Here is a 19,524-nt window from a genome sequence, read left to right as displayed (position 1 = left end):
CCAGCTCTCTCTGGGCTCTGTCCCCCAAATATTCCTACAGGTCGCACAAGATCTGCCTGCAACCCTCTTACGGTTAAACTGCCAAAATCAAGACTCTCTGCTCACCTTCACTCCTTCATTCCTCTTTTCTCCCGCCTCTGGAACAAACTCCCTCACTCTCTTCAATCCCACTCCTCCCTCCAGGTCTTTAAAACAGCTGTTCACCACCATCTCTTATCTTCCCCCTTCCAAAACCTTGATCTTTTCTACCCCCGCTAATTTCACCCCAAATCCACTTTTTTGAAATACCAACTTCTGTCCTGGAAGTCGTTGGTGTCCTTGTGTTTTATACTTCTCCCACCCCCACCCCCTTCCCATGCCTCCTCCCCCCAAGCCCTCTCCCTCCCACACATCTCCCGATGTCCCTGCTCTCAAATGTTGTGTTTGTGTGCTTCCCCTTCTCTCCCCATCTTGTCTACCGCTCCCTCTTTTTATATATTTTGTTTGTCTGTTTGATTTGTTTGTGAAATAAATGTTAGCTCTTTCACAAGCCTCGATTCTGTATACAAAAAAAAAAAAAAAGGCTGTGAGTGGCATCATTGGCCGGGGTGCAGCTGTGCCGATGATTCAATGCCCCTGTAAGTTCGGACAGGTATTTAAAGGAATGTTGGTTGCTATGGTGCTTGCTTGCTTGCACCTTGCACCTTGCACCTTGCACCATAGCTTTAAAGGAATAGGGAAATTCAAGTGTGGAAAAAAAGGTCAAAAAGGTCAAAAAAGGGGAAAAAAAGTGTGGAAGACCAAATGTCAACGATGTCTCTCAAACAATTAATCATTGTAATCATCACCAGCATTAGCAATGCGACGTAGATGTTCTTATATAACTTTTTCAGTGAGTCTGTAAATGAATCCAGTGTTCCCAATAAGTATAACATGAGCTCAGGTTTTTTTTAATGAAAATTAATCCACATGTTAGTAACAATTATACAGCGATGGGCTGAGGTCTTACTTGCAGCTGCTGCTGAGGCTGCAAGGCTGCAAGGCTGCAAGGAACACTGCTGAGGCTGCAAGGCAAGGCAGCTGAGGCTGCAAGGTTGCTATGGTGCAAGGAAGTAAGTCCTCAGCCCATCGCTGTATAATTGTTACTAGCATGTGGATTAATTTTCATTTAAAAAAACCTGAGCTCATGTTATACTTATTGGGAACACTGGATTCATTTACAGACTCACTGAAAAAGTTATATAAGAACATGTACGTCGCATTGCTAATGCTGGTGATGATTACAATGATTAATTGTTTGAGAGACATCGTTGACATTTGGTCTTCCACACTTTTTTCCCCTTTTTTGACCTTTTTGACCTTTTTTTCCACACTTGAATTTCCCTATTGATTCTTGTCTTTTTGCAATTGTTGTTTTCATGTATTGTTATGCATTATGTTTTCCACTCTGTCAAAGCGCCTTTGGGCTTCTGGAAAAGCGCTATACAAAATAAATGAATTATTATTATTATTATTATTATGGTGCCGGCGTTAGCTCGCCTACTCTTTGCGAAGAACACCGTGAGATCTTTCACGTCCACCATCTAATGTTGTCAGACGGGACGTCCAGTTTAACAACCATCCGAGGGACGGCACACACATTGATGCCTAGCCCTGCCTGCAAGACACCAGGATGACAGTTTGTAGCTGGATCAAGATTCAAACCCAGGCTAGAGGGCTCAGATGAGTGTGCATAGAACTAAGCCACCTTGCCAGCCCCACCCTCCTCCATTCCACATTTAAAGGATCTTCTAGCTTGATATGTCAAAATTTTTTCCTGCATTATGTCCTTTTACGTGCGACGTGTCACAGGTCTACAAGAGCTCTGCATGGTTTTTGTTGTTGCTGTTGTTGGGGTTTTTTGAAATGTGCACTCATTGGTCAGACAGCTGCCAGACACCACCCACATTTGTCACTTGACTCCGCCCACCACGGCCATAGGGCACCCAGACAAAATCATATGGCCGCCATATTGGTTTTCTGGTGGGCCTAAGACATCAGGCCTGTAGGCCTCTGCTAATTACACACTGCCCAGGTTTGTTGCATCAGATTTCCATTGGCCTTGTTTGAGTCGAGTGTTATTCATGATGAGGGACCCCAAACAATGTATTCATGTCGGGACGCCGAAAAGTCTAATCATATGTCGAATAAAAACTATTAGCAATGATTAATCAAGTCGTCGACACGCATGGTACGTGCCTCCCTTAAAAAATAGCGTTACGTAATTTTTGAACAGCCCTATATTTGGGTTAAACAATCTTTGACTGTGGGACGAATCAGCCTGTACTGATATAACCGTGGGGAGGGTGTCATGGATGAGAGGTTTCGAGTTGATTTTTAATAGCGCATTAAATGCACATTTCCCAGTCGGCCCGTTATCGGATTTTGTCGCAGGTTGTGACCACAGTGCGGTCATTCGTGTTCAATAATGGTGTGCTTATTGTCCGCAATTTGCCAAGTTCATTACCCACAGTTAACTTAGATTTTGGTTCAGATCCCACCCACCTCCCCAACCCCCGGCCCCTTCCTAAACCTCTTCCCCCCCAAGCCCTCTCCCTCCCACAGATCTCCCGATGTCCCTGCTCTCAAATGTTGTGTTTGTGTGCTTCCCCCTCACTCCCCATCTTGTCTACCGCTCCCCTTATTATATGTTTTATGTGTCTGTTTAATTTATGTGTGATTAATGTTAGATGAGCCTCGATCTTGCATACAAAAAAAAAGAAAAAAAAAGATCCGATATGAGGAAAATAAAATTCAGCAACCTCTATCCATTTTACATTTAAGGTGAATCACCTCTTTATTCTAGGTCATCTTTATTACAACTGAGTGTCAATATCTAGTGCACAATCTTACTCAGGTGGTGCAAGTCAATTAGTAGCCTATGAACCTGACGAAAAGACGCCACATTCTAAAATAAATAATTGCCTTCTACTTTCATGATGCACAAAATAATGCAGCTGAGAAATTACGCACCTTCTGGCTCCGGAAAGAGTCACCTCTCTTAAACTGTGCATTCTGCCACGCGTTAAAACTGGACAATGCTTCATCAATTGTCAAATTCTTCATCTTCACCTGCTCCTGCAAGTGAATGAGTTGTTCCTGTCCTGGCGTCATTACTAGACTCCCATAAACATCATCCATCTGCCACTGGGGTATGATATCTGTACGCGCATATGAAGCCATGTAACAAAGTATGTCAATTATATGTGATAATGACTATGAAACTCTATTGCGATGTCAAAAACATGCATAAAACACTGCCTTTATGTCTATATTAGAGGATGGCCTGGGTGTCTTCTTGGTATAAAAATTGTACTTAAACAACGAAATGCAATTAAATGGCCAACATTAAAGTGAAACGCAAGTCATAGGTAAAATCTATGAAGGACGACTAAACATGATCATGATTATATATGTATATGTATGTATATATATACATACATACATACATACATATATTAAAATAAATGAAGAAATTAAATTAAATAAATTTTTAAAAGTGCACCATTAAGCAGCAAATGCAACTTTGAGTGAATTTTCCAGAAATAAGCAAAGAACCCATCAGTAATTCCACCACTTCTATGATGTCTATGGCACATTTTATTACCTCCGCCACCGAAGGTGGACGGATGGAGGTTATGTTTTCAGCCCTGTCTGTCTGTCTGTTTGTTTGTGAACAGGATATCTCAAAAAGTTTTGGACGGATTCGGACAGAATTTGGTGGAGTGTTTGGGAATGTGAAGAGGATAAAATGATTAGATTTTGGTGAATATTCGAATCTGGATCTGATAATTTTTTAACTGATTCTTCACCAAGGGGTGATATGGCTAAAAACGATAAATATAATGATATGTCAAAAAGTTATGGATGGATTTGGACAAAACTTGGTGCACAGGTTGGTTGTGTGACAAGGACGAATCAATTCCATTTTGATACAGATACGGATCTGGATATGAGAATTAAGAAAAAAGTTTTAAGCGATTCTTCGTTGAGTGATATGGCCAAAAACAATATATAGCATGATATTTCTAAAAGTGATGGATGTGTTGTGCCAAAAGTAAGTGGATGCATTATTTAGGCGACAAGAACAAGCCGATTCGATTTTGGTTCAGGTCTGAATCCAGATGCGGCCTATCAATGGGTTTATGATATCAGTGTTTATCATTCAGGAGTAGGATTTTTTTTGACCATACCTAAAAGCATTCCATGCACACCCCGAGTACAACCACGAGTTTTCAACACTCTGTAACACCCGTTCCCTCTGGGGGGGAGAGGATTTGTTTTCAGAATTGCCATTGTTTCCCCCACACCCTCAATACCCCCTCTCTGTCCAACAGAAACAGAAACATAAGTAAATTTGAACATTCACAAACACATGAAACATACGTATTTCGTTCAGGGCAATGTTGCTTTTGAGACACCCTGTAGTACGATTTATTTTGAGGCAGCCATATTTTTTCATTGATTAGCTGAGAAATGTTCAAGTGAGATTACAAATGCCTTTCGGCCAATTGTGATAAACACATGGATCCTCCATCGGAAATTACTGGGAAATTCGCTACAACTTACATTCGCTGCTTCACGGTGCATTATTTTTGCCACTGAAGTCCACCATAAGTGAAAAATTAAATAATGATTGGTTCAATCAACTCCACGTTTTTTTTGGTTTCACTTCAAAACTATTTAATGGTCTAATGATATTGTTCATTAACTTACTTGTGATTGGTGTTTCTTTTGTGATCTGAGGCTTGGACTGGAAATCAGGGGTGAAGGGTGGCAAAACCCCTTTGACCGGCTTGACACATTCTTCGACGGTATCATAAATGCTGTTGTTTACGACTCCACAATGTTCCTGCAATTCATCTTCAGATATTACTGGCTTTATATTGTGCTTTTCTTCTTCTTCTTCCACTTCTGCCACTTCTTCCACTTCTTCCACTTCTTCCACTTCTTCCACTTCTACTTCTTCTACTTCTTCTTTGGCTTCAATTTCTGCTGTATTTTCAGTTTTTTCTTGAGGAGGAAGAACGTCATCACTTACTGCAATAATGTATGGATTCTCTTCTTCATCTGTAATCACAGAAGATTCCTTTGGGATCTTGCTCACATTATTATGTGAATTACGTCGACAAAAGACAATATACAAGTGTTAACTTATAGCATCTACCACGTGACTTAACAAGGCAATGATTTTAGGTATTAATTTATGTTGCATCTGAGGATTTAATAAATATAGCAAACATATAATTATAACAGGAAATATAACAACCGACTAACACTCATGTTGGTTCTCAATGTCCAATGATTCTCTGTAATTTGCTCTAATGAAATACAAATATTTGAAATTGTAAAGAACCCTGAATTGCAATTATCCCAATTATAATAATTGATTATAATCAATGATTATAATCTTTGAAATCTGAATTTCACCAAATGATAATTATCATTTGGTGAAATTCAGATTTCAAAGATGGTGTTCAACATATTTACAATAATTCACAGACCGGTGTGTGTTTGGTTGTTTGTGTGTTTGTTTGCCGTGCTACTTCGACAGTTCTTGGCCCAATTACATCCAGACTTTCTACATAGGATCAGCATGATCTCAATTTTTTAGTGTATAGAGGTGTTTTATCCTTGTCGGTGGTCTTGGGAAGGTAGGAGGGGTGGGGGACGCCAATTCTCTATGTAAATGTGTATCATGTAGCGCCACCTCCAGGTGGGAGAGGGTATTACAATTCCCCACCCTTTACGGCACAGTATTTCTGTCCCCACGTTTTCCAGTGGAGTGAGGTGTTTTGAATTATGAGCAGTAGGAATGTGTTTGCTTCATGCATGTAATCCGAGTTTTTATTTTACTTTCGGGAATGATTGAGGCAGCTGTCAGTTGCCTATACACCACCCAAATAAAGGTATGCGTCAGAAGAACGAGTTGCATGCTTGTGAAAAAGATCAAATGTCGCGGGGTATTCTGCTAGTGAATTGAATTTAGCGTACTTGGAGTTGTAATTCAGAGAACCACCAATTGGCAAACTTTGAATAGAGACGCCATGATGACCGGGGAAAAGTAATAGAAACAAAGCACGAGACAGATGTTAAAACAAATTACAAGGCCAAGAGTTAATTCGAAAGCCGATGAAAAAGATATTAAAACAAAACAACAATGATTGCTTAGTTAATATGAAAATTGTTGAACAATTTTTTTTTTTGAGAATCATATTCTTCCCTCCACTCTTTTAAAATGGCGAGGCAGGACAATGTCATGACATACTCTATTCCTACACCACCGGTCAAAAGTTTTAGAACACCTCAATTTTTCCAGTATTTATTGAAATTTAAGCAATTCAAGTCCAGTGAATAACCTGAAATGGTACAAAGGTAAACAGTAAACTGCTCGAGGTTAAAAAAAAGTTTAGGTTAGCAAAAACGGGAAAATAAAGCCAAGGTGTCAGTGAGAACAGTTTCCTACACCATCAAAAGGCACTTGGAAACTGGAGGAAACTCTCACAGGAAGAGGTCTGGCAGACCCAAAGCCACAACTGAATCAGAAGACCAGTTTCTGAGAGTCAACAGCTTGCGTGATAGGCGGCTCACAGGACAACAGCTTCAAGCACAGCTTAACACTGGTCGAGGTAAGCAAGTCTCAGTTTCAACTGTGAAGAGAAGACTTCGAGCTGCAAGTTTGACAGATCAAGTGGCAGTAAAAAAGCCATTGCTAAGATGGCAAAATAAGAAAAAGAGGCTTGCCTGGGCCATGAAGCACCGCCAGTGGACGACTGAAGACTGGAAGAAGGTCTTATGGACCGATGAATCAAAATTTGAAATCTTTGGTTCATCACGCAGGGTTTTTGTACGCCGTCGAGTAGGCGAAAGGATGGTTCCTCAGTGTGTGACACCAACTCTCAAACATGGAGGAGGAAGCGTGATGGTCTGGGGCTCTTTTGCTGGATCCAGAGTCGGCGACTTGCACAGAGTGACTGGCACCCTGAACCAAAAGGGCTACCACAGCATTTTGCAGCGCCATGCAATACCCTCTGGTATATGCCTAGTTGGTCAGGGGTTCATCCCACAGCAAGGTAATGACCATAAACACACCTCCAGGCTATGTCAAAACTACCTTCGAGGAAAAGAAGAAGACGGTAGGCTTCACATCATGGAATGGCCAGCACAGTCTCCAGACTTAAACCCCATCGAGCTGGTTTGGGATGAACTGGACAGAAGGGTGAAAGCAAAGCAACCGACAAGTGCAACACATTTGTGGGAACTTCTGCAACAGTGTTGGGAAGAACTTCCCAAACAATATTTGATTTCCATTGCAGAAAGAATGCCACGAGTGTATTCGGCGGTTATATCTGCAAAAGGTGGCTACTTTGCTGAGTCAAAAATTTAAATTAAATTTGTTAAACAAAATGATTCTATGATTTCTTTTTTTATCTCCAATTGTTTATTTGTTCTATGCTTAATTTCACAGTACATTGAGACATTAAACTGCGTAAATTTCAATAAAAATTGGAAAAATTGAGGCGTTCTAAAACTTTTGACCGGTAGTGTATGTCAGACCTTTTCTATTCTCAGTTACTTGCAACTTGCTCTCAACGTGTTCTCTAAATTTTTTCCTGTTTGTCATTTCCTTTTCCTTTTCTGATGAAATCCTTTTTCGAGATTGGATGTTTCACATAAAGAAAAGGTACCATGCATTATCACGTGGCCTTGATAGCTGTTTCCCTTAAACTTGGATGATGCACTCATTACAAAGTTCAATTATTGTCGGACAAGGTATTGGGAAAGGCTCAGGGAGGGGGAATAAGGGATTAAAATCCCATAATAGGTCTATTCTCAGATTAACCTATCAATTTTACACCGTACTATTTCTTTATAGAATAGATATATAAATCGAGTCACATTTCAGATATACTTCCCACACATATTGTATTTTGTGTGGTGATAATAATCTGTCATGTCATTCTTGAAAAAAGGAAAGAGGGCGACAAACTTACATTGGAGTTTGTCATTCTTTCATTGTTTTTACATTTTCCTTTGAACATAGACAGACAATTGCAGATCTACTTTACTAACCACAATATGCCATACTTCTTCATTGCAGTATAAACATTCACCTTCAAAATATCTCCGCATGTCGTTCTCACTGGAAGTCACGTTGGTCTGTAAATCTATAATAATAAAAAAACAACGGAAATACTCCTGGGTGCTCACCTGGTAGAATAAAGCACTATACTACACTGACTAAAGGTATTTTAAACAGTACCATGGTATTTTAAACCATTTTCAATTGTTGCTAGGAGACAGGACAGCATGTACAATCAAACCAACGTAAGCATAAGACTAAACAAACAAACAATTAGAACGGCACTCTTCGACGTCGCGACGTCGACCGATATGCCTCAGCCCACATTATTACATCATGACAATACTTGTACCAAGTTTGATTTAAATCCATAAAGCTGTTCTGAAGTTATCACATTTTTACCTGACATGACCTCTGACCTTTGACCTCTTGACACCAAAATTTAATCAGTTCATGTTTACATCATTATACATACCTGTACCACGTTTTAACTTAAATCCCTTCAGCTGTTCACAAGTTATCACATTTTTTACCTGACATGACCTCTGACCTTTGGCCTTTGACCTTGGGACCCCAAAATCTAATCATTTAATCTTTACAACATTATACATATCTGTACCAAGTTTGAATTAGATCCATTTAGCCAATCTCAAGTCATAGACCTATTATGGACTTTGACTTTTAACCTCTTGACTGTAAAATCGAATCAGTTAATCTTTACATCATTATACATACCTGTACCAAGTTTAAATTGGATCACTTCAGCCGTTCTCAAGTTATAGACATATGACAGATTTTGACCTTTGTCCTTGGCGTCTTGATCCCAAAATATAATCAGTTCATCTTTAGATCATTCTACATACCTGTACCAAATTTGGTCAGAATCCTATCACTGGTTCACGAGTTATCGCAGTAACAGGATTTTTTTACTTAACATGACATCTTGAACATTGGTGCCGTGAACAAACTTTAGTCACAACATAACAAATATCATTTGTGCCAAGTTTGGTCACAATCCGATCAGCGGTTTCGGAGAAGAAGCTGCAAGTGTTTATGAACTGACGGACTAACGGACGGACAACACGCCATTGCATAAGCTCCCTGGAAGGAACTACGTTACAGGTGAGATAAAAACATGACTCCAAGTCAGTCTTCTTTAGGTGTGTGTGTGTGTGTGTGTGTGTGTGTGTGTGTGTGTGTGTGTGTGTCTGTGTGTGTGTGTGTGTGTGTGTGTGTGTGTACATACATGCTCTAACTGTATGTACACACACATGTACATGTACACACAGTTACTTAATAGGGGCATTGGGCCACCATGTGCGGCCAATACGGCCTGTATGTGCCATGGCTCTGGAATAGAGTCCACCAGTCTCTGGAATTCTGAAGGAGGGATGCGACATCATTCTTCCATGAGAAAGACAATCAACTCACACCTGTTTGATGGATGTGGAAAACACCATCTTATAAGTCATTCCAGAATATACAACAAATGCTCGATTGGGTTCACTTCTGGTGACTGAGAAAGCCATGGCATGAATAACATCAATGCCATGCTCATCAAACCATTGGGCGACCACACGTGCTCTGTGGATGGGGGCATTGTCGTCCTGGAAGACACCGCTAACGGCAGGAAATAAATGCTGCAACATGGAGTGAAGATGATCACTCAGTACCATTAGGTAGCGATTGGCATTGACCTTGCCTTCTCAAGGCATGACTACACCAAAACCATGCCAGGAAAGTGCACTCCACAACATTATAGAACCACCAGAACCCTTCACTGTTGGAACCAAGCACCCAGGTTTGTAGAGTTCGTTAGGCTGGTGCCACATGTGCACCACTGAACTCGTGCAACACTGGACTCGCAAACGTGCATTGCCAGGTGTGATGAGAGGTTTGTGCACTGCAACCAGACTACGGCATCCTGCTCTGTGGAGTTATCGGTGGACCGTTTTTGATGAAACTGGCTGCTCGCGTCCCAGGTTGAAATTTACAGTCAATTGATCCACAGTTGTTCACCTGCTTTACCTTGCACTTCAAATTAATGCACGGATATTACAATCCTGGAGTATGCGCTTCCGCCCACTGTTGTCCTTTGCTGATGTCTTTCCCTCAGAGTTCCATGCCGACATCACCTTAGACACGGTTGCTCATGAAGCATCAGAAAGTTGAGATATCTTTGTCATGGAAGCTCCTGCCAAACACCTGTGTGGAAGCCATTGCTTTCAATATACTTGGTGTCCCTCATTTACCCAGGTGTTTCCGTTTTTTGCCACTACCTGTACATATACGAGTATATATGCAAACACACGTATACAATAATAAATCAGCACAGTATTTCACAATCAAGAAATAACACTGCGTAAAGAAATTCACCTGTTTGTTTATGACCTGTTTAAGGCATCATGCACCAACAGGAAAATGTAACACTTCAATCAGGTTTCGAATTCCCACAAACGTTTTTTCATGTATAACAGAAGAAGTTAAAAGAGATCAATCCTCACATTTGCATTCGAGTCGCGGGTCTGCAGAGCGGTATGTGTTGATTGAGGAGGGCAACTCATCATCCGTTCCAGGGTGGAGTGAACACCTCATCAGCTTGTCTGTCGTACATCTAATCATCTGCTCATAAGCCTTCTTTGTTTCTGGGTTGGCATCAATCTGACCTTTATCTGTAATCGAACCCCATAGTTCTTCTTTCAGTAATGTGCCAGTTTCCTGCGTAGAACGACATTAGCAAACCTCAAGAAGGCCACACATTGCAAGCTCGTTTCAAATATTGTTTTCTGTGAGCAGGATATCTCAAAAAGTTGTGGACGGATTCGGACAAAACTTAGGGGACAGTTGGGGCATGCGACACGGACGAATCGATTAGATTTTGGTGAATATCCGGATGTGGATACTATAATTTTAAAGTGATTTTTCACTTTTGAGATATCTGCCTAAAAACAATATATAGCATGATATCTCAAAAGGTTGTGGACGGATTCGGACGAAACTTGGTGGATGAGTTGAGGAGGCCACAACAACAAACTGATTTGATATGGGTTAAAGTACAGAGGCAGATCCGCCCTATTAGTGGGATACAAACCGTAAACTGTTCAGTTTGGCAGAGGTACACGCTATACCGAGTACTGTTCTAGTTTACCTATGTTTCTCATTTAAAGGTTTCAAGCAAGCGACGCACCGCCATCAATGGTACCCCCTTCATTACTCAAAACCCCCCATTAACCCTATCTAACCGAACCTTCTTTCTTGAAGGTTACTGTGCTTCCTCCTTCTCTCCCGTCTCTTCCCTGTTAATTCATTCACTTGCTTATTTGGTCCAACTGTTGCCCTACTGTCAGTTCATATACCCCCCCTGTAACTTAACTCCTCCATGAGTGTCGACCTTGTAATGAATGAAAAGTGGTTGCATTCTCCCAAATTAACATATTGTCACATGAGGAAATTAAGAAAACTTTTTAAACAGACAAATTAGAGGTAAACATATATGCTCTCACTGAAGTTTCCTTTTAAATGCAAGTTGTCCTTTTTGGCACTCCACACAACCTCCTTAATCAGAGAAACAACAGACAGTTGAGAGAAACACGCACTCACCTGTGAAATATCTATTCTGAGACTAATTTGTTTGTGATGGAATCGGATATGATTTCAAACATTCCTACACAAGAAGTCAGTTTTAGTATAAAGTAAGCTAACATTTTGGAAGCTGATGCCAAACTATCTGCTTTCCTATCTCCTAGCATTTCCCTGAGGATGTTAAAGGTCCCAGACGATACATATACACACATACTGTACATAGGCATATTTTAGTAGGATACCAATAACACAAACTCTGTTGACATCGTCCTGCTTATAAATCAAAATAAACGGAAACAAAAGTCAGCCTAAATAAACAGACAAATGGTGTAGACCCACCAGGTAGTCGTTTATAAATTGCTGCAGATCCAAAAAGCCATGGGCCTCAGCCAAGTGACTGGGACAGAGACCATGCTTGTTCGTAGTTCTGAGGGCATGGAAAGCACCAGGATATTGGAGCAGCTGTGCCATCACATTGCTGAGCCCAAACCTCGCTGCAAAATGCAGGAGAGTGGGTAATTCTTCTTGGCTCTCAACTGCAAGGCATGGAAGATTTCATCAAATAACTTCCATTTTGGCTTTTCTCACAAAGGGGAATATCTCACAAACGACACAATACAGTAGGGAATGTGGAACTGGGCCAGATTTCCGCAAAGGCCAACTAGGGCAGGGCAAACTTCAGAGGGGGCAACATTATTGGGGGGGGAGGACGGATGAGGGGGTGGAGCGTTTATATATATATATATAAATATATATATCCTTTTTTTACATCCCAATAACACATATATATTACACTTACACGCCAAATAAATATATGGGGCAGAATTTACAAAATGCCTTTACGAGTGTCTTGCTAAAACATACTTAACCCTTAAACGCAGGCAAAAACATTGCTGTACGTGCACAGCTAATCACCCGTCTAAACAACAATTTACAAAGGGAGATAAACAGCCATTTAGTTGTCCGCTCGAAACAGCCGATTAGCCTATGAAACACCACCAACATCTCCAACATCCAATTGATATGATGCACTTGCCTAGATTGAAAATGCCACGGACAATTATTGTTGGAGGGGATTCAATGCATTGTTCCTTATCGTAGGTTGATCCAGGTCATCTTGCACTAGATTCAGCAACCAACAAAATGATTCATTCGGGAGTTTGTAACTTCAGACAAATTTGATATTGTCATACTTCTTCATTGCATCTATCCGTGAATATTCTCAATACATGTCCGAACTTCCCTATTCCTATCCTCTTTTGCCTCCTCTTGAGCTCATTTAATCACTCCTAATACATCCTATTCACCATCCCATGTAAACTACCAATTATAAACTATGCAATTCTTATACGTCCCTTTACTATAATTATTCTCTGCAGTGTACTGCAATTAGAATTGCAAGCAATTATCGTTTGAACTCTGGTATTAAGGAGTAATTATCTGCAGTGTACTGTAATTAGAACTGCAACCAACTATAGTTTGAAGTCTGGTATTAACGAGTAATTATCTGACGAGTACTGTAATTAGAACTGCAACCAACTATAGTTTTAACTCTGGTATTAACGAGTAATTATCTGCAGTGTACTGTAATTAGAACTGCAACCAAATATAGTTTTAACTCTGGTATTAAGGAGTAATTATCTGACGAGTGCTGTAATTAGAACTGGAACCAACTATAGTTTTAACTCTGGTATTAACAAGTAATTATCTGACGAGTACTGTAATTAGAATTGCAACCAACTATAGTTTTAACTCTGGTATTAACGAGTAATTATCTGCAGTGTACTGTAATTAGAACTGCAACCAACTATAGTTTCAACTCTGGTATTAACGAGTAATTATCTGACGAGTACTGTAATTAGAACTGCAACCAACTATAGTTTTAACTCTGGTATTAACGAGTAATTATCTGACGAGTATTGTAATTAGAACTGCAACCAACTATAGTTTTAACTCTGGTATTAAGGAGTAATTATCTGACGAGTGCTGTAATTAGAACTGCAACCAACTCTAGTTTTAACTCTGGTATTAAGGAGTAATTATCTGACGAGTGCTGTAATTAGAACTGCAACCAACTATAGTTTTAACTCTGGTATTAAGGAGTAATTATCTAACGAGTGCTGTAATTATAACTGCAACCAACTATAGTTTTATCTCTGGTATTAAGGAGTAATTATCTGCAGTGTACTGTAATTAGAACTGCAACCAACTCTAGTTTTAACTCTGGTATTAAGGAGTAATTATCTGACGAGTGCTGTAATTAGAACTGCAACCAACTATAGTTTTAACTCTGGTATTAAGGAGTAATTATCTGACGAGTACTGTAATTCGAACTGCAACCAACTATAGTTTGAAGTCTGGTATTAAGGAGTAATTATCTGACGAGTACTGTAATTCGAACTGCAACCAACTATAGTTTGAAGTCTGGTATTAAGGAGTAATTATCTGACGAGTGCTGTAATTCGAACTGCAACCAACTATAGTTTGAAGTCTGGTATTAAGGAGTAATTATCTGACGAGTACTGTAATTAGAACTGCAACCAACTATAGTTTTAACTCTGATATTAAGGAGTAATTATCTGACGAGTGCTGTAATTAGAACTGCAACCAACTATAGTTTTATCTCTGGTATTAAGGAGTAATTATCTGCAGTGTACTGTAATTAGAACTGCAACCAACTCTAGTTTTAACTCTGGTATTAAGGAGTAATTATCTGACGAGTACTGTAATTAGAACTGCAACCAACTATAGTTTGAAGTCTGGTATTAAGGAGTAATTATCTGCAGACTACTGTAATTAGAACTGTAATCACTATATTTACCAGCAATCCTTACGGCAGTACATTAACCACAATAGCGTAACCTATAGAGATTCCAAGGTTAACTTAAAAATCATAAGTTTCCTGTTTTGAACGATTTTAAAATTTGTGTGACTGCCAGGCAGGCAAAGTAAAAAATATTATCTCACTATCTCATCGGGACAAATTTAGAGCCAAAGTACTGCAAAATGGTAAACTTGTCTTCCGATGCATGTTCCGATTCATGTTCAAAATATGACATTCAATTCAAATAAGTAGTTCCTAGATCATAAACTGACAAGACAGACAGACGGACATGAACCAATTGCTTAACCCTGCATTTCGCTTTGCGTGCGTGGAGTAATGACATGGGTTTAATCCCGGATTGAGAGAATGAATGGTACATAGTTATTTGGGCATTGTATAAAGCAACAGACTGCTGCCTCAAACGTTGATGTCAATCTTCACAAGGCCCATGACAGCTCAAAATCATTTTAACTGTTGCTTTGGTCGTTTTACACTGAAGGGAAAACTTATAGGGAGGGCATGGCGATTGTGAATATGACAGCTCTGCAGCAAGCACCACATGGCAGCCATATGATTTTTCATCAGGTTGAAATTGTGGGTGGAGTCGGGCAAGCTGTCCAACCATTGGGTGGAACACAATTGATACACACAAACAGATGGACAGGGGATGGGGGGGGGGGGGGGGAGGTAGAACAAGCATATTATTCTATAGATTTCAACATATAATCAATATTTCATGAATTACATGATTATTTGCAATAAACGTGCAATAAACGTGCCAAGTGTGTTGGATCAAGGTGGCTTGGATACTGGGGATGGGTGAGGGTGGAGTTAAGTTGGCATGAGTCCTGGTATATTATTATTTGGTTGAATGGCCTGTTTTCTCCAAACAATCTGAATCTGGGCTGTAACAGGCTATGTGACTTGGGGTGTGGTTGCTGCCTTTTCAGGCGTCGTCATTTGAGTCAGAGCCATTGAATACCAGCTGAGATTGACTTGCTCGGTTTGAGTGAAAACAATCAGGATTGGAGCATACGTGATCACATGACCACAAGGCGCCATCTTGTTACTCATCTTCGCTGAGCGAAATGCTAAGTTGTGTGCATTTGTGTGGACTCTGTCATATTTATATCTTGTCATCATTATAATTTTTATTTTGAAATCAGTTTTGGGGAGTAAAAGTTCTGTGCTGTTCAGCATAGGGAAGTTCCAAGCAATCAGACAGATGGAAGACGAGGCATCATAATTATGTTGCTGTTAAAACGAGATAAAATCATAGAATCAGAACAAATAAGCAGGATTGGAAGTGTTCCAATCACAATAACCAGTAACCAGTAACCAGTAACCAGTAATCACCAGTGTAATAAGCAGGATAACCTAAATTCCATATTTTACGGTGTATTAACCACAACTGTTTTTCACCCTCCAAAAAAAGAAATAAAAAACATGCTCCTGAAACTTGATGATGTAGGACTGGAAGTGCTGAGTCTTATTAGCCGTGTCATCAGGTACATGTTGGGAGATGTGTGTGCGGCATCGAACTGACAGATCATGGCGTGCCATGAACCTGTAAGGCCCATGACCGGCTGGTTGTGAAATCCCCAACGTCATCCTCCTTTGCTAAGCTCCTCACCTTCAGGCTGAGACCAAGATATGCGCAAGTGTTGTAAATGAAAACGTGTAAATTCAAACTAATTTCCCATTACAAGAGGCACAGGTTATGGAGTGCTGCCTCAATTCTCATCTTATTGTCCTGTTTTAACTATTACAGTAAAAAAAAACCACCGTTTAGAGGCCATTTTTCCCCGCAAAGCGGGGGTTGGCCTTTTTGGGGACCGTGGTTGTTGTTGTTTTTTTGGTCCCCTTTTTGAAGCAATGTTTTACGGCCGGATGCCCTTCCTGCCACCAACCCTGTTTGTCGCCTTTTTACGATAAACAGGGAATTTACCAGTGTACTGGTACTCAATTTGCCGACCTCGGAAGGATGAACAGGCTGAGTCAACCCCCCTGGCGTTAATTCAGCGATCGACCGGGATTCGAACCCAGGATCCTAGAATCCTAAGCCGGCACCCTAGCCGCTAGCCCAACACCAGGGACTAACTTAACTATTACAGTGATTTATTATATTTAAATTATAATGTTTAAGATCCAACTGGCGTTCTTTCTCTAGTCATAGTAGGTCCTCATTTGAGAGCGCCTCCAGGTACGAGTCCAGCAACTCTACATCACCCTCCTCCACCTCCTCAAAGTTGACAGTCTGTATTGGCCATTTTGATGAGGTTACGTCGTGTTTTCAACACATCATTATTCTCTTTGAAACCCTTAAAGCTGTGAACAAATTGAGGGCAAAGTTTCCCCCATACACCATTCATACAGGAATGGATGACTTCCCTCCAACACTCCTCAACATTACATGGAACATCCCTTATTGTGAAGGCCATCCAGAATTCCTTTACAGTCATCTGATCATTATCAGTGTTGATTCCACCTGCAAATCATTAAAATATTATCAGGAGCCTTGACTTGGTATACAAAAAAAAAAGATAGTAATAATAAAATAATAGAGAGCTTCGTAAGTGAACCTCTATGCCAATTGCATGTATATGTAAATCCATTCAAAATTTTATGTAAATCCATTCAAAACTTCACTTTAATTTCAAATTTCACAAATTTTTTTATTTTAATTTTTCCCCATTCCCTTGGGAACAAAATTTCATGTTGTCATTTGAAATGTCCCTTCCATGATCCGCCATCTTGTCCCTTCCATGATCCGCCATCTTGCTCACGTGATCTTGCTTTGGTCTGGCGCGACCGATAAATTATTTTCACCTGGTGATTAAAATCAATAAATTACAATACAGTACTGCACAGAACAGATTTTGAATTCGAAACCGCTCATCATTTACGCCAGCTACACCGACTTCATTTAAGCCAGGTACACCGACTTCAGTTTTCCGCCAGCTACACCGACTTCATTTAAGCCAGGTACACCCTTTTCAGTACGTACCTGCCAGTCGGACCTACGTACCTGGTCCAGTCGACTAGAAGTCTAGACTATATAGCCTACAGTAGGTAAGTCCTGCATTCTATCCCAATCTATCCATTCAATAAAATTAATTTGAATTTTAATTCTAAGCCCAAGATCAAACAACCTAGCCTAGCTTGGCCTAGGCCTACAGATGTTTGCGAGGGCTGCGTACTCGATCGACTGACCATTGTCGACGAAGCTCTCACTCTACGCAATGCGTATTCATATTATATATATATATATATATATTATAATAATAATAATAATACATTTATTTTATATAGCGCTTTTCAAGAAGCCCAAAGACGCTTTGACAGAGTACAAAAAACAAGTGCAAAAAGACAAAAATCAATAGGTAAATAATCAAAGCAAAAGGAAGGAGAAGGAGAAGAGATAGTCAGGGGTTAAATGCTGTGGGTTAAATGTTGAATGCAGTGTTGAACAGGTGGGTCTTGAGTGATGTTTTGAATGTGGTGAGTGAGGAGGAGTCTCTGATGGTGTGAGGTAGTGAGTTCCAGAGGGTGGGAGCAGCGATGGAGAAGGCCCTGTCCCCCCAGGATCTGAATTTGGTCCGGATGGGGGGGGGGGGGGGTCAGGAGGTTGGTACCAGCAGAGCGGAGGTTGCGGGTGGGAGTGTGTCTGGAGAGGAGGTCAGCCAGGTAGGATGGGGCCAGGTTATGGAGGGCTTTGTAGGTCAAGAGGAGGATTTTGTACTGGATTCTCTGGGGGATGGGGAGCCAGTGAAGCTTGTAAAGGACGGGGGTGATGTGGTCACGGGTATGTGTATATCTGTGTATTAATCGCACCCCTAACTTTTAACTTTTTTGCCGATAAAAAAGTGCGGTTAATACACAGGAAAATACAGAGGTAATTTATCTGCAGTAAGATTCCCTTTTACAGATCCCCTTCCTCTTATAGCAGACCAATTACCATTTAAAGTACAGGTATTCATTTCTTATTTATTTCAAGTGGTCTTTCCGTCCAATCAGTTCGCTAATTTTGTGTGAAATGATCGATTACACGCCAAGTATAATAATCAGTAGTTGTACCACGTGACATCCAATGTTATTATAATACAATCTTATAATGGACAATCTCTTCTGTTATGAATGTGATACAAGATGTGGTCCAGATAATAAAATATCTGTATGTGCTGACATGCATATGGTATGTAACATCACATATTATTACATATATGGGGCCACACAGAATCATGAGTGGATCATATATTACATGCATGAAAGCAATATTACTACTGTAGAAAAACATGAAAGGTCATGGAATGTGACCTTGTCTGTGGTTTGGTACACCTGGTGCATTCAAATAGTTCATCCGAAGTTATTAAAAAGTTAGGCTCATGGCAAATGGTCTTGAGGGTCTAATGGGGTCGGTCATGAGGTTCTAAAGTTGAAGCTCTAAGAGGTCTAGGGTTTTAAGTGTCTGAATATCTGAAGGATCGAAATTTAAAAGTTTGTAAAGGTCCATGGGGTCTAAAGGGTCTCACGGTTACGTTCTATATCTAGGTCTCAAAGGTATGCTCCAATAGTACATAATTAATGCGAAACCGCACGTGAAGGTTTTTTTTGTTTGTTTTTTTTGTAGACTGAATCGAGGCTCGTGAAAGAGCTGACATTTACTTCACAAACAAATCAACCAGACAAACAAAATATATAAAAAGAGGGAGCGGAAGACAAGATGGGGAGAGAAGGAGAAGCACACAAACACAACATTTGAGAGCAGGGAGATGTGTGGGAGGGAGAGGGCTTGGGGTGAGGAGGCGTGGGAAGGGGGGGGGGGGGGGGGGAGTTGGAGAAGTATAAAACACAAGGACACCAAGGATTTCCAGGACAGAAGTTGGTATTTCAAAAAAGTGGAATTGGGGTGAAATTAGCAGGGATAGAAAAGATCAAGGTTTTGGATGGGGGAAGATAAGAGATGGTGGTGAACAGCTGTTTTAAAGACATCGAGGGTGGAGTGGGATTGAAGAGA

At 40.3% G+C, this 19,524-nt stretch overlaps 1 protein-coding gene across 7 annotated transcripts in view; it reads right to left on the bottom strand.

Annotated features, from left to right (window-relative positions):
* Positions 1-19,524, bottom strand: part of LOC137425312 (phosphoinositide 3-kinase adapter protein 1) — a 118,070-nt gene that overhangs the window by 40,030 nt on the left and 58,516 nt on the right. For 4 of the 7 annotated variants that reach the window (XM_068113612.2, XM_078776525.1, XM_068113610.2 and 1 more), the window contains 5 exons: positions 12,023-12,219; positions 10,606-10,819; positions 8,133-8,186; positions 4,735-5,088; positions 2,992-3,179 (listed from right to left, as the gene is read on the bottom strand). In XM_068113612.2, the coding sequence (XP_067969713.1) occupies positions 2,992-3,179; positions 4,735-5,088; positions 8,133-8,186; positions 10,606-10,819; positions 12,023-12,219 (1,007 nt within the window). The remainder of the gene's footprint in view (positions 1-2,991; positions 3,180-4,734; positions 5,089-8,132; positions 8,187-10,605; positions 10,820-12,022; positions 12,220-19,524) is intronic. The other 3 variants (XM_078776527.1, XM_078776526.1, XM_068113611.2) reach the window with 1 other exon arrangement.

Source organism: Myxine glutinosa, chromosome 4 (genome assembly GCF_964187855.1).
Source record: "Myxine glutinosa chromosome 4, kmMyxGlut1.1, whole genome shotgun sequence".
In the NCBI taxonomy this organism is placed as follows: domain Eukaryota; kingdom Metazoa; phylum Chordata; class Myxini; order Myxiniformes; family Myxinidae; genus Myxine; species Myxine glutinosa.
Note: the sequence above shows the minus strand (reverse complement) of the source record. Positions and strands in the feature narration are given on the sequence as shown.